The sequence below is a fragment of the Perissodus microlepis genome, chromosome 3 (genome assembly GCF_051167445.1).
Source record: "Perissodus microlepis isolate ML-2025 ecotype Zambia chromosome 3, ASM5116744v1, whole genome shotgun sequence".
NCBI lineage: Eukaryota > Metazoa > Chordata > Actinopteri > Cichliformes > Cichlidae > Perissodus > Perissodus microlepis.
This window is the reverse complement of record NC_140463.1, coordinates 8,258,536-8,273,515: the sequence shown is the minus strand read 5'-3', so window position 1 is coordinate 8,273,515 and position 14,980 is coordinate 8,258,536. Positions and strand designations below refer to the sequence as shown.

The window sequence follows — 14,980 nt, the reverse complement described above, 5'->3', positions numbered from 1 at the left end:
AATTAAAGAGAAAAAAAATGGCATCCAATGGTTAAAATCTCGTATCAAAAAAAATAAATACATAAAACAACACACTAAAATAGAAACCAAGAATTGAAATGGCTGTTTTAAATAACAGAACATAAATTAATAAAAATGTTTTTGGGTTTTTTTAAACCATGCCAATGCTAGGATTTTTTTAATGAAATAAAACACCTAATGACAAAAACATTTTTAAAACAAGCAAACAGGAAAGACGAAGTATGTTGACATCACAACTGCTCAATGAAGGTTTGTTTACAGTGTTTACTCTTTCAGGTTGTATCTTCAGTGAGAGTACAGCAGTGACTTTGTACCCTTTCAAATTTTTTCTGCAAAGTGCACATTATTGCTGTTTCTTTCAAGCGAGCGTGACAAGGTGACGCCTGAGGTAATACGACACACTCACCACAACTTTAGGCTCTCTCTGCACTGTGGACATGCTCGTGTGCTGAACAGGACAATAATGTGGAGAATGACTTTTCACAATGTTTGCACTTGTAGGGTTTCACTCCACAGTGGATCCTTTTATGATGATTAAATGTGCCACGAGAAGTGAAGACCTTCCCGCACTGCTCGCAGGAGAAAAACATTTCTTTTGTGTGGAGGTTCCTGTTAAACTTTAAAGCAACTAATTGAGTGAAACTCTTCCCACACTCCCCACAGCCGAACGGTTTTACTCCAGTATGGACGCGCTGATGACGGACAAGATTTTGAAGACATGAAAAACTTTTCCCACACTCACCGCAGCTGTACGGTCTCGTTCCAGTGTGGATGCGTTCATGAACTGTGCGCTGAGTCTGTGAACTAAAAGTCTTGTCACAGTGTCTGCACTGGTATGGTTTTTCTCCAGTGTGAATACGTGTGTGGAGTCTCAGGTGTTGCAGCGTGGTGAATGTTTTCCCACACTGGTCACATCTGTGTGATTTCTCCCCAGTATGCAAAAAAACATGCCTTCTAAGGTTAGATGATGTACAGAAATCTTTACCGCACTGCTCACAGGAGAAATTCATTTCTTTTGTGTGGATGTTCTTGTGGACCTTTAAAGAATCGAATCGAGTGAAACTCCTTCCACACTCCTCACAGCTGAACGGTTTCACCCCAGTGTGGATGCGCTGGTGACAGAGGAGATTGGAAAGCCATGAAAAACTTTTCCCACACTCACCGCAGCTGTAGGGCTTTTCTCCTGTGTGAACCCTCTGATGACTCTTTAATTCTCCTCGGGTCACAAACCCTCTGTCACATTGCTGACAATGGTGCGGTCTCTCTCCAGTGTGATACCGTTGAATGTGAGTCGATAACTTTGCCAATGAGATAAATTCACTGCCGCACTCCTGACACATATGTGATTTCTCTCCACTGTGCGTTTTCTTATGAACATTTAGCGCGCTTACTGTTTTGTATTTTTTATCACACTGATCACAGCTGTACAATCTTTCTTCAGTGTGACATCTTTGATGATGCCTGAGTTGCTTCAGGTTGTGGAAAGCCTTCTCACATTGCTGACATCTGTGTTTTTTCCGCATTTCTTTGCCCATCTTGTCCTAATTCAACAGAAAAAGACAAACAGATTATAACTCTGGTGGACTGGCAACATGGTGACACTTCCAGTCGTCAGGTTTATCAAAATAACTTGAATCTCATGAGACTTGTTCAACAGTACGTTCACCTTGAGCTAAATCAGATGTGAATCTGTGTCAGTGCACATCAAAACATTTATATGAAAAAGAAAATGACACAATTACAATTTATTCACAAGCTACAGTCTGATGAACAAAACGCAGGTAATGGCAACCAAATATAGAACTATGACTTATACTTATGGCTTAAAGAGGTGAGTAAAAGGTTTCTCCTTAATATTTAAGACATTTAAGATTGTGTTTGATCATATACTTTAAGATTTGTGACTGTCTAAATGAAATGCTGTCAGAACAAGTCGTCTGTTTTATTATTGTTATTATTATTGTTATTATTGTTATTATTGTTATTATTGTTATTGTTATTATTGTTATTATTATTATGTTTTTCCAAACCAAAAACCCTGGATGACCAGCCAGATTCCATCACTCCTCAAAGTCCACAACGCCGCTTCAGGTCAGGTGACAGAGCTCTGCACAGGGCTGCTCGAGCTGACCTGAAAAGGGGAATTTAAAAAGCCAAGACAGACCATAAAGGAAGCATAGAGTGCCACCTGTCCAGCAACAACACACAGGAGGTGTGGCAGGGCATACAAGACTAGGTAGGGGTGGGTACCAGTATCCGGTGCCATTATGGCACCGGTTCTGACATAAACAGTAGTAACCAGACCGAAAAGCAGCGCCCATTTCGGTGCTTTATTTCGGTGCTTTTTTTTCCTGAGATGCCATACACTTTGGATTCTAGCCAATCATTTTACGTTTCCGAGGATAGTAGGCGGACCCAGGTACGTACGTTCCTTTAGAGCAGAGCTACAGATTAAAAATGCCCAAGGTGAAGTGGTCAAAGTCTGGCTGTACTTCACAGCAAAAGATGCAAACTCTGCAGCCTGCAACAAGTGCTTTAAAGTGATACTGTGCAAAGGAGGAAACACCTTGAATCTGATGAAACACCTGGCGACGTATAGCATTTTGTTAAAAGCCGAGAAATGCACCGTATTTGATAGCTTGCTGCGAGACCTCACACCAGCACATCTGCGGGTGTGGTGCCTGTTATCGGACGCAGAGTTAGCAACATCCCCCTGGCCAAAAAGGCTAAAATGACCAAAGAAAAATTGGAAAACAGCTAAACATGAGAGGTTTTGGGACAGTTTTTGTTTTTTCCATTGTTTAAGCACTGCTTCCAGCCAAGAGTGATACCATATATGCCCTATAGCTGTAGAAAAGGCTAACATTGTTATCTTTTTACAAAGAAAACAGCTAAAAATGAGAGGTTTTAGGACAAGTGTGTGTTCTCCATTCTTTAAGCACCGGTTCGAGCACCGTTTAACCCTTTAAGACCTACCATAGAACCAAGTCCGCCAGAGCTTATATTATATTTTTACATGTTGTAGAGCCATTTCTGGGAGCATTTCAAGCTGCTATACATCAATACAACCATTACAGCCTAAATTTTAATAATATATATGCATTAAGTGCATAGAAATTACATACATTGCAAAAAAGTGCAATAAACTACAAAAAAATTGAAAATCGTTTTTGCTTTTTTAACATATATTTCTAGTTAGAGAAATTTAAGAGGCTTATCCCTCAAAACTGTAAATACAAAAAAGTTACACAAAATAGTTTCCCACCACAGGAAATTTATTTTGAGTGTCTTCATAGTTTTATTTTTGAAATACACCAATTTTTATACACTGCAGGAAAAACGAATATAAATGTTATAGTGCAAATTTAAAAAAAAAAAAAAAAAAAAAAACAGGATGTGCATCAAAATAAACTATTTCCAGCAGTGCAATATGAGTCCTAAACATCCCAGAAACGACACAGAAAGTCAGAAAGTCAAACATAACTTTTAAAAACACCAGTGTAGGCTCATGAGGCCCTGATGGTACAAAACTACATTTCCGCGAAAATGATGTCACTTCCAGTTTCGGGCAGGTCATGGCAGACATGCGATAGTTCGCGCTGACGTCTATTCCAACATAGGAAGTGTTATGAACAGCTGATCGAATCGGCAAAGCGTGTTTCTGGAATATTATGTTTTTGTTGCTGCAAGTGCTTTTTATGCAGTTTTTGCAAAGCTAAATGTGGAAGGAAACTGTGACCTAGGACAAGCTGATGGCATAAGATGTAAGTACAACTCCTATCCTCCATATGCAAGAAAAATTATTGCGCTAGCTTACGTGGTTGCAGAGCTACCGGGATTTAAAATTAGTTGCGCAAAACGGAGCGTGCCCACTCTGACCGGTTTTAAAGGGTTAAGCACCGCCACCGTTTCAAAAGTACCGGTTTGGTACTGGTATCGGATAAAACCTAAACGATACCCATCCCTATACAAGACATCATAAACCACAGAGGCTGCACTGTGAAAACAGAAAACCTGAGTGTGCAGCTGGCAGAGGAAATAAGCAGCTTCTCTGCCCACTTTGAAAAACCACAACAGCAGCACTCATGTGCTTCAGCCCTGCTCCATTCCTCATCCTCACATGGCTCCTGCACCGCTCCACTCACTGTAACAAAGCCGATGTATGTTCATGGCAGTGAACCCAGGAAGGCGGCCAGTCCAGACAGAATACCAGCCAAGGTGCTAAGAGTATGTGCCCATCATTATTCACCAATTAGTGATTTTCGAGTATTGAACGATTCATTCATGACTCGCACATCACTAGTACTCAGTCACCTAGAACAGCAGCAAAGCTACGTCCAAATGCTCTTTGTGGACTACAGCTTAGCCTTCAACACAATCATCCCGGACATCCTCATCACCAAACTGGTCATTGTTGGTCTCCCTCCTCTCACATGTGTCTGGATAAAGGACTTTCTCACAAACCGGCCCCAGAATGTAAGACTTGGCCCTCATCTCCACTCCTGCACTGAGCACCGGCTCCACACAGGGCTGTGTGCTGAGCCCCCTCCTGTATTCTCTCTACATCCACGACTGCAGTTTGACCCACAACAACAATCTTATCATCAAGTTTGCTGATGACACCACAATAGTCACACTCATCTCAAAGAGAGACGAGGAAGACTACAGAGAGGAAGTCCTGAAGTTGGCAGCCTGGTGTTAAGAAACAACCTGGAACTGAACACCGAGAAAACAAAAGAGGTCTGCACTGTCAGCACTGACTTAGGCCCCCTTTACATCAACAGGGAGTGTGTGGAAAGGGTCCACACCTTCCGGTTCCTTGGTGTCCTCATCTCTGCTGACATCTCCTGGACAGACAACATCTCAGCGGTCGTCAAGAAGCCCCAACAGCAGCTGCACTTCCTGAAGGTCCTCAGGAAGTACAAGCTGGACTCCAACCTACTGCTGACCTTCTACCTAGGGGTGGGTTTGATTATCGATTAAAATCGATTCTAGCTTGGATAATGTGATATCGATTCATTAAAATCCTGAATCGATTTTTAAATATAATTTTTTTTTTTTGCCCAAAACACCAGAATCTCAGGTTAAACCTCACAAAATTCCAACGGCCACCAAACAGCTAAAACAGTAAATGAGAGCAGGTACATGGATTCTGCACAAAGACGTAAACACAAAGCGTGGACCCGCTGACGCATCAGAATCAGTGAGATGTCGCCTTTCTCACCCGACGGCACGGACATAATCGGGGCTGAACCAGCAGCAAAAGAAGATCCAAACTAAGCTTCACATAAACATCGTCATGAATTTCCTCTTACTTTTGCTGTTTTGCTTCCACCACGATAAACTCACACTTCATGCACAGGTCACTCTCTCTCTCTCTCTCTCTCAATACTTGAAGAACAGTTTCTCGTCTAAAACTCTGTTTTCTGCATTATTACGCATGTGCTACCGTTGTTTACAGCGCTGTCAGCCACTGTTTTTTTCCCCTTTTACTTACTTTCGAAAAGAAAACCTCATTTCTGCTGTTCAATACAGAACAAATTTAAACTTTTTAAAATTATGCAAAATTGTGAAACACTTTTCTGTGTCTCTAATAAAACTTTGCTCTGCTTCACTTCAGCAGCATCAAGTAATGTTCATATGTTGATTAATGGTTTTCTTTCGTTTTTGATCTACTGCAGAATATTTTCTATAAAATCCCAGGCCAGGAAAGTCACCTTCATGTTTTTGTGTTTTATCCTCAGTTACTTTGGCACAAAGGCATCTGCTGTGATGCTCACACCTTTGATAAAGTCTCACAAGTGTCAGCTTTCTTTTATAGATATAAAAATATGGAAATGTACTAATGCAGGATCTGAATTATAATATTTCTGACTGAGGCAAAATTTCCCAGATGAAAATCAAATCAAATCGTGGCTCGAATCGATTCTGGAAATCAGTGACGATACTTACTTACCTACCACCTACTTCTACCACTCGTCCACTGAGAGCCTGCTGACACATTGCATCACGGTATGGTACGGCAGCTGCACTAACGCGGACAGAGCGAGGCTTCAGAGAGTAGTCAAGGCAGCACAAAAGATCATCAACTGCCTCCTCCCCTCCCTGATTTATTCCTCCCGCTGCCTCAGCAGAGCAACAAACATCATCAAGGACAGCTCCCACCCTGGTTTTAACTTGTTCAAGCTGCTTCCTTCAGGGAAGCGCTACAGGTGCATCAGCACAGCAGTCCCCAATCTTTATTGCGCCACGGACCGGTTTAATGTCAGACATTATTTTCACGGACTGGCCTTTAAAGTGTTGCGGATAAACAACAAAATAAAATGCTACGATCAAGATAAAAAACTGTGGTATTTTGTAAATATAACAATAAACGCAAATTCAGTGTGTAATTGTGTAACTTTATTAGCAGTGTGTTCCTGAAAATGCGGCGACAACATTGAGAGCAACATCCTCCTCTCTCCCCCTTAATCCTCTCTGGTCACTATGGTAACACGTAAATATTTCTTTCAAAATAAGACACACAACTACAAAGACCCAGAGAAACCGAGAAACTTCACAGCCGAGCATCAACTCTCACGGCCCGGTACCGGTCCATGGCCCGCGGTCTGCTGCATCAGCACAAAGACAGAGACTAAAAAACTGTTTCTTCCCAAAGGCCATAACCACCGTTAACTCTCACATGCACTGATGAACACAGTTCCACCGCCCCATTTTCCCATTTCCCTCTATAAATCAGCACTGTGCAATACTGAATTGTATGTGCAATTAGGGCTGGGCCATATTATACCGTTCACGGTATTACCGGTACAATATTTTTCATACACACACGGCAGAAAAAGCATGGCGGCGACGGAGAACGAGTAGGGCGAAAGCGGATCGTTGAGTGAAAGAGATGAACCAGAATTGGTTTGTATAAATGCTGCAACTTCAGTGGTGTGGAACTGGTTTGGCTTTCGTCCATCAGATACACACCAAAGCACAATTTTGATTAACATGCAAGCGGGCCGTCGTTATTACTGTATTATAAGTCTATGAGGTGCACTTAAAATCCTTTAATTTTCTCAAAAATGGACACTGCGCCCTATGTATGAATTCTGGTTGTGTTTTCTGACCCCGAACCAATTTTATGTGCTACACAGAGCTCAAAAATCAAAAAGGCTGTAAACGGACCAAACTTCATTCAGGAAACCAACTGAGATAATCCATCCACAATAGAAGGTTAGTCATTAATATACTGCAACTAGAGAAGCTGGGAAAGAATTCAGCATTAAAGAATCAACAGTACGGAAGTGGAGGAAACAAGAAGAATTAGTTGAGTAAAGTTTGACTTATCTGATTGGTTTGTTTTAATTAATGTAGCTTTTAATCCGGTGCACCTTACGGTCTGAAAAATACAGACTTGACTTACTTATTTGGCACACTGCAGTTTAAAGTTGCAAAGCACCTCTTTTTAAGTTTTGTGGACATTAAACATGGTTATGCTCAGGATATTTCAGCCCATTTCCACTGGAAATGCCTTTTGGTTAAACTGTCAGCAAGGAATTTGCATTTGCACTGTTACATTTTTATATAGCTTTAATGCACATAAAAAACAGCTGCTTGTTTAAGTGAAAATAAATGGATGGGGTTTTCTTTGTTGCACTAAAGTTGTGGAGTTATAAAGTATTTTGTCTGAGCCATGGTTTTATGCTTCCCTAAATGTCCTGCCCACGGCACAGAGTGCCCCAAATTCAGTACCACCTCCCTGACTCCACTAGGAACCATCGGCTGTACCTATGATCTTTGCCGGCGATAAAGAATGCCATCTTTCAGAAAAAAATCCTCACTGCTGTTAATATCTGGTTCCATCTCACGTCCTTGCTTTTTGGCTTTCTGAAAAAAGGGTGCTAATACTGGATCATTGTGTTGCATCTCAGTGATATTAGCTGGGACTTTAAAGTCCAAAGACATTTCAGGCTCACAGACGGGAGATGCTTTCACAATAGTATGATGAAATTTCTCTCGCCTTCTCTCCATGCGGGACTTGCGCAACTTCCCAGGTGCTGTCTCTAATTCTGCCTCATAAAATGGCAGAGCACTAAGGGTCTGAGTGGCATCTGCTGGCTTCATAGCTTGAGCCCTAGTTACTGCAACATTGCATGTGTGGCTATAATCCAAAAGGTCAAACAGCACAGGTAGATCTCGGCCTAATATAACAGGGAATGGCAAATTATCAGCAACCCCAATATTCAGGAGATAAACCTGTCCTTGCACCTTGATGTATAGGTCCACTGTTGGATAAGGCTTTTCATCTCCATGAACACAACAAACAGGAATCGTTTCAGTCATATTAATACTATTTAAGGGGACAAACTGTCTGTGTACAAGAGTCTGTGCTACCTGTATCAATTAGTGCCTTTAATGTATCACCATTAATCTCAACTGATGTCATCTTTAACCCTCTGTCTAATTTTATCTCAGAGTTATCATGGTTTCGAGGCACACAGCACATTTGGGTTAATTTAGCTGAGTTTTCAGGGCACATGGGCTTTGTATGACCTTCCATTCCACAAAGATAGCATACCAAGGTTTTGGCCGGGGACTTCAAAGACCCATTGGGTGGGTGGCTATATGAAGCCCTACTCACATTGGCAGCTGGTCTTTGCGGGAGTGATTTCCGGCTGTCCTTCGTTTTCCAAGCCATGAAGCTCCAAGGCTGTCCCTTTTTCCGTGCCGCCACAAAAACATCAGCCAGCTTTGCAGCCTCTGCAGCAGAGGGTGGATTATGCTCTTTTATCCACACCTGCAACTCAGGAGATAGCATTCGTAAATATACTGCTCAAGGATGATGATTTCCCCAATGTCCTGAACGGTTTTATCTTCAGGGTGGACCCATTTTACATAAAGCTCCTTCAGCCGTGCATACAACTCTTTAGGGCTTTCTGCAGGGTTTACATCAAGAGATCGAAATCTCTGCCTATAGGTCTCAGGATTGATATCATATTTATAAAGAATAGCTGCCTTAACCTTGTCATAATCCAAAGAATCATCAACATCCATATGTACATATGCACCTCTTGCTTTGCCCGTAAGCAGCGGTACAAGGTGAAAAACCCAATCATGTCGCTGCCACCGACAGGCCATTGCAATGCGTTCGAAGGTAATCAAAAAATGTTCAATATCATCCTCGTCGGTGAGTTTTTGTAACTTAGGCTCCAGAAAATGGGACTGACCTGATGAACCAGTAACTGATATACTGGGACCAGCTTGAGGAAGAATGTCATCATCTAGAGATTCTGGATCAGGTGATTCAGCTGCCTGACCTTCAGGCACTGGAGAAGTGCGGGCTTGTACTTCTACCTGTAACAACTGAAACTGGTGTTGAAGTGCTTTAAAACGTTGTTCTTGCTTTGCACTTTCCTCCTTCTGTTTAGCCTCTCTGGCCTCCTGCTGGCCCATATGTGAACGGAGAAGAGAGATCAGATCCGATATCGTTGGCTCCTTACCTTGGCCCTCAGTGCTGTCTACCCCTCCAGAAGCTCCATTCTCCTCTTGTTCTCCATCGACTTGTCCTTCTGAGCCCATTTGCTGGCTTGGTACATCTCCTCGGACTACTCTCACACTCCTTGCTCCTCTCTGCATGGTTTGATAAGGAGTGAAGAAAAAAACAAAAAAAACAAAACAAAAAGAACTGTGCCTTTTTTGTGTGTGTATTTTTTAAAACTGGCTGGATCCCACTGCTGCCACCAATTGTCATGCTCCAAGCAGCCAGGAACACACAGGCACAAATGTAATCTTCAAAAAAATGGGTTTTATTATACCCCCAAAAAGGACAAGATGATTACAAAAATTCAAAATAACAAAAATAAAGTTTTTAAGAACCAAGTGGGCCCATAAAAGAGGTTAACTTAACAGAACGCTACTCAAAAATCACTTAACAAAAACATAACTCAACAAACTGACCTGCCCAAATGAGAAACAGCTCCAGTTATATAGCAAATGAATAATCCATTATATACACCAAAGGCGAAAACTAAAGAGATAACAGCTAACCATCATTCAAGAAGAACCTCATTCCCCCTGCATGATCACAATAGATGGTCCAGTCCACTTTATTGGCTTCTGCATTTAAACCAGCTCCACCCTCAGCCTCCTCTTTCAGCCAAACCAGGAAGGACTGGAGCGGAGGTCAGGTAACTCAGAAAGAGCAGAAATATAATCAATATAACATATACCTATATAAAATAACAAACAATGCAAAGCAAAGTCTATGCCACCATTTGGGCTATAGCTTAGTGCTGTCATGCATTACAGGTAAACTCAAAATATCAAATTAGTTAACTTTAGTGATGGGCAGATGAAGCTTCATGAAGCACTGAAGCTTTTCATCCAATTGGTTCACCCCAGCGCAAAGCTTCTTGAAGCTTCATTTGCTCTAGTAGGACACCTACTGGACGTAAAAATATTAGTTGGCATGAATTTGAAGAGTGTGGCCTTTTGCACACAGCCTGTAAATGTCAACAACAAAAGGAGTGTGTAAAACATGTATATTGTAGTGATGCAGTATACTGTGTATATTTATACTGGCAGTATGGAAAATGATTATTTGGAAATGCTTAAAATGGAAATGATCATTTACTGTGAGGTGAGGTGTGGTTGGGGTGTGGACAGTGGTTGTGCTTTTGTAACGTTGAGGTATGGACAGCTACACACTGAGGCTTTGAGCCTCAGTCCTGCCTGTTCGCATTTTACTCTGTAAAAACTAAATTTTCACTGCTTTTATGGCCTTTTTAGTGGGGAGAACATAGCTAGGATTTAATGATTTAACAAATCTTTTAAATCCTTTGTCCTCCACAATGCTAAATGGCTGGGAGTCCTCAATCACCATGCTAACCAGGTCTTCATCTATTTGAGATTGTTCTCCTGAGGAAAGACAATAAAGACAAAGCACAGATATAAATATCACACACGTAACTTATTACAGTTGTATAATATTGTTATATCATTTAGTAACATTACTGCATGCTATATTATCATGGCATTTGATGGCTCACCTGGTCGTGCTCCACAATCGGTGTTCCCCTTATTCTCATGCAAAGCTCTGTAGTGCCTAAGCATGGATGAGGTGTTGTTGTTATATCCCAGCTCCCTGGCACATAGCAAACACTTCACCTTGTACAAAAGTAAAGACAGCTTAACATAAGTTTTATTGCACCATCAGTATTATGAAAATACATCTTCTGTAGAAATTTACATACCTTGTTGGGAGGAATAAGATCAAAATGTTCCCACACAGGGGAGGACATCCTCCTCTTCTTAGCTGGCTCCATTCTCTCCTGACTTTCTCTCCTCACTCTCATAAACCTCCAAACTGTCTCCAAACTCTCACTAACCGCAACTCTCCATCAAACACCCACATTTTGAATGAAGTCTGAGGGGTTTATATCGCTGTCATAGCTCACGGCAAAGTTCGAACCACTTCATGAACCAGTCACGTGGTACAGCAGCGAGGCTTCGGACGTCATCATCACTAGTTAACTTATCCATTATTATTATTAAATACTTTGATTTGTTCTTCATTCAATTATTTGGAAGGAATGTTTGGAAGTGGCAGAATCTTTTGTTTTTCACAAATATTTATGTTCTCGTTAAGAAATGAAATAAAATAAAGTAGTCAATCTTTTTGTGTGTTTGTCTGATTGTTGAGTATGAGACTGTCAGCATGGAAATGTGATTTCTCTTTAAGGCTCTAAAAACAGTGCTTTCCTCCTTTAAATCCCTTCCCCTCCTTTATTTGTCCTGACAGCGAGCGCTTTGAATCCACACACAAACTTTCAGCTCTTCTTCCGCTGTAAAAGAAGGAACAACAAGCTGATTAAACGAGCTCCGTCAAACTTCATGCTGATGTTTCCATATGAAGCAGTCGGAGACGTTCCTCTGGCAAAATAATACAAAATAAAGCTCAGATATTTTTCTCTACATGCCTCTAGACTCGTTTATGTCATGACTTTGAATCCCCCTGAAGATCCTGACAGTGAAGCACGTACATAATACGCCAGCCTTTCAACTCTGAGCTTATTTAGTTCTATTAATACACTGAAATCTCATTTGTGTCATGAAGAAAGTCTTTAATCAAACAGAATTCAAAGATCAGAAACATTTCATATATGGAGTTAAACATGAATCATTGTTTCAACAACATATTTATTGTTGTCATAAACAGACAAGAAGACAACAACAAACTGCTCCTCCCATTCAACACATGTCAGTCCATATCCCAGCAAACTAAATCATCTCCATTTACACATCAAATAGAAACATGAATCACTTGTAATGATTAGAAACTTGATAGAATTTCAAATCTAGTTTGGGGAGTCATTCAGTGAGAAACAGTGAAATGATTTTCCATGTGAAAAGGTGGACAGCAGAAACAGAAAGAAACAGTGAGAACTAAAAGAGAAACAAAGAGCTTTGGAACAACGAGGCAGCAGGAGGACAGCTGCAGTTTAACAGCTTCAACTCACTGACAGGAAACAACATTAGAAATATCATCATCCTCAACTCATCTGCTGCACTGACACTGACACCTTCAACGGCAACACCTTCACTTTACCAGCAGTAAAAATGTATGGAAACATCCTGTGAGTGAAAGTGTGTGTGAAGGTGTGTATGTGTGTGTTAGTATCAGGATCAGAGAACGACAGCTTTCCTCTGTTCCAGTCCAGATTCACTCTGATCCTCTGGAGCTTCTTCTGTACTGAGAGAGCAGTGAGAGGAGCTGATGGTGAGAGTGCTGAGTATTTACCTTTATAGAACCATATTCTCCATAATGCAGACCGTATGCGTTCTTTCCTCTGCACAAATTCTGCCAACACACCGAGTGCCCACCATTTACTGTCTCCAACATCAACATCCCAGCTGTGAGTCCCTGAGTTAAAGCCCTCAGAGCCCAGGACAGAGCAGATAAATCCATCAAACCTCTCTGGATTATCAGGAAGCTGCTGTCTCTCTCCTCCTCGTCTCACAATGGTCAGATCTTCAGACAGGATGAGTTTTGGATTTGCAGTGTTTGGGTCCAGAATGAGAGGAGTGTAGGAGACCACGTCCTTCATGTTGTTCCAGATGTTAAAGGTCAGGTTGCCCAGGTGTTTGGCCTGGTCTATCAGAGCTCCTGAGGGCAGCTGTGGATCATCCAGCAGGGGGCAGCGCTGGACTCTTTCCACTGCAGCCTTGTAGTTGTGCAGGAATAAGACGTCTTCAGCTCTCAGCTCCTCCTCTGTGGCTCTGACTGTGTCTGAAAGAGCTGCTATCTCTCTGCTCAGAGCCTCCATCTTCTCCTTCATCATCCCACTCTTCTGCTCCTCTTCCTCCCTCAGTGCAGCCAGCCTGGCCTCCTCTTCCTCTGCTAGAAACTGGTGAAGCTTCTTAAACTGCTCCTTAATCTGCCTCTCTGTGTGTCGGGCCTGGACCTTAATGTGTTCTGCTGTTTGATCAAACTTCACTTGAACTTCTTCACAAACCTTTAACTTCTTCTTTAAGGGCTCCAGAGTTTCCTGAAGTTCCTTCTTGTGTTGTTGTGCAGCTTCATCGATGGGTCTGAATCTGTGATTGGTGTGTTTTTCTGAGTCTCTGCAGACGACACACACTGGCTGCTGATGGTCCAGACAGAAGAGTTTGAGTTTCTCAGAGTGCAGACTGCAGAGAGCCTCTGAAGCTCTCTGATCTCTCTCCTGTAAGAACGACTCACACAGGTTCTTTAAAGCTCGGTTTAAAGGTGGATCATCCTTTGAAGATCTTCTCTTACAAACTGGACACTCGTGTGTTGGTCTCTCTCTCCACCATCTCTTCAGACAGTCTTTACAGAAGCTGTGGCTACATGACAGAAGAACAGGATCTCTGAAGACCTCCTGACAGACCGGACAGCAGAGATCCTCCTCTGATCTGGAAGCCATTGAGTCTGTGAGTGAAGCTGAAAACAGCAGACAGGAAGTACAGTCAGTCCTGGCTCCCCTCCCTCCTCTACCACCTTCACTGAAACTTCCTTTGAGTCGTGTTTTTGCTCAAACTCACATTCAGTGTGTGGAGCGTCAGCAGCTTGAAGCAGCAGTGTTGGAGTTTTCCACTTTTCTCTCCTGTAGCTGGACTCACTCAGAGGAAGCTGCTAGTTTGGTCTGAACTCAGTCTGATCGTCTGTGCGTTTCTCTTAGGAAGAAGAACAGCTTATTTCCTGGTTACTCTGAGGTGAGTCATGTGAGTCCTGTAACATGGGTGTGTTTCACATCTGGCAGCAGCTGTAAAACAAGTCACAACAAGAGAAACATTCAAGATGAATTGTAAAAACTATACTGTAATTTAATTTACACCTTTTTGGAGCTCCATGTTAAACATGTTATTTCTTCTGGCCCGTTCTCTCAAAGTGTTATGTCTTTTTTCTAAAGAAGAGGACTGTACATCACTTTAGGAGCACTTTTGCTCTTTATTAAAAGCACTTAAACTAGCCCTTTATTTAGCATCACTCTTTAAGCATAGATTTGCACATCATAACATTTTCTCACCAGAAGTTTAATTTTTTTATTGAATATTTTGATAATTAGCTCCGCATCAAGAAGTGTGGTGGTTCTCTCTGAGGAGGAAATAATTGTTACTAGCAAATATTGTCTACTATTAAGGAAAACATTTGCATACACAGCCAAATGTGTGTGCAAAAGTCTAGAGGTAAAGGGTGGTGCAAAAAGTTTCTGTTGAGATGTTGAGATGTGATTACTCGTCTTTGTCTGTGTCCATTGTGTCAGGTGTCCGGACACAATTTAAAGGTTCCATGAGAGGCCATGGGTTAAGGGAGTGTGGCAATCACTGAGCATGGGGTTTCTGGTGCTTTTATAATAGATGTTACGGTGTAAGGGTAAAATGTAAAATATTTAATCATATGAAAAGGCTAAAATCTATCTATATATTTATTTATTATAATGGTGTATTC

At 41.6% G+C, this 14,980-nt stretch overlaps 2 protein-coding genes across 2 annotated transcripts; both read right to left on the bottom strand.

Moving 5' to 3' along the window:
- Positions 1-239: 239 nt before the first annotated feature.
- Positions 240-9,645, bottom strand: LOC146389742 (uncharacterized). Its single transcript, XM_084919627.1, has 3 exons — positions 9,237-9,645; positions 8,651-8,769; positions 240-1,562 (listed from the first exon to the last, which is right to left on the bottom strand). The coding sequence occupies exons 1-3, from the start codon at positions 9,643-9,645 to the stop codon at positions 435-437; spliced, it is 1,656 nt and encodes a 551-aa protein (XP_084775753.1). The 3' UTR covers positions 240-434.
- A 2,542-nt stretch (positions 9,646-12,187) lies between these two features.
- LOC146389741 (nuclear factor 7, ovary-like) lies at positions 12,188-14,190 on the bottom strand. Its single transcript, XM_084912912.1, has one exon. It carries the CDS (start codon positions 13,953-13,955, stop codon positions 12,561-12,563), a length of 1,395 nt encoding a protein of 464 aa, XP_084769038.1. The 5' UTR covers positions 13,956-14,190; the 3' UTR covers positions 12,188-12,560.
- Between the last annotated feature and the right edge of the window lie 790 nt (positions 14,191-14,980).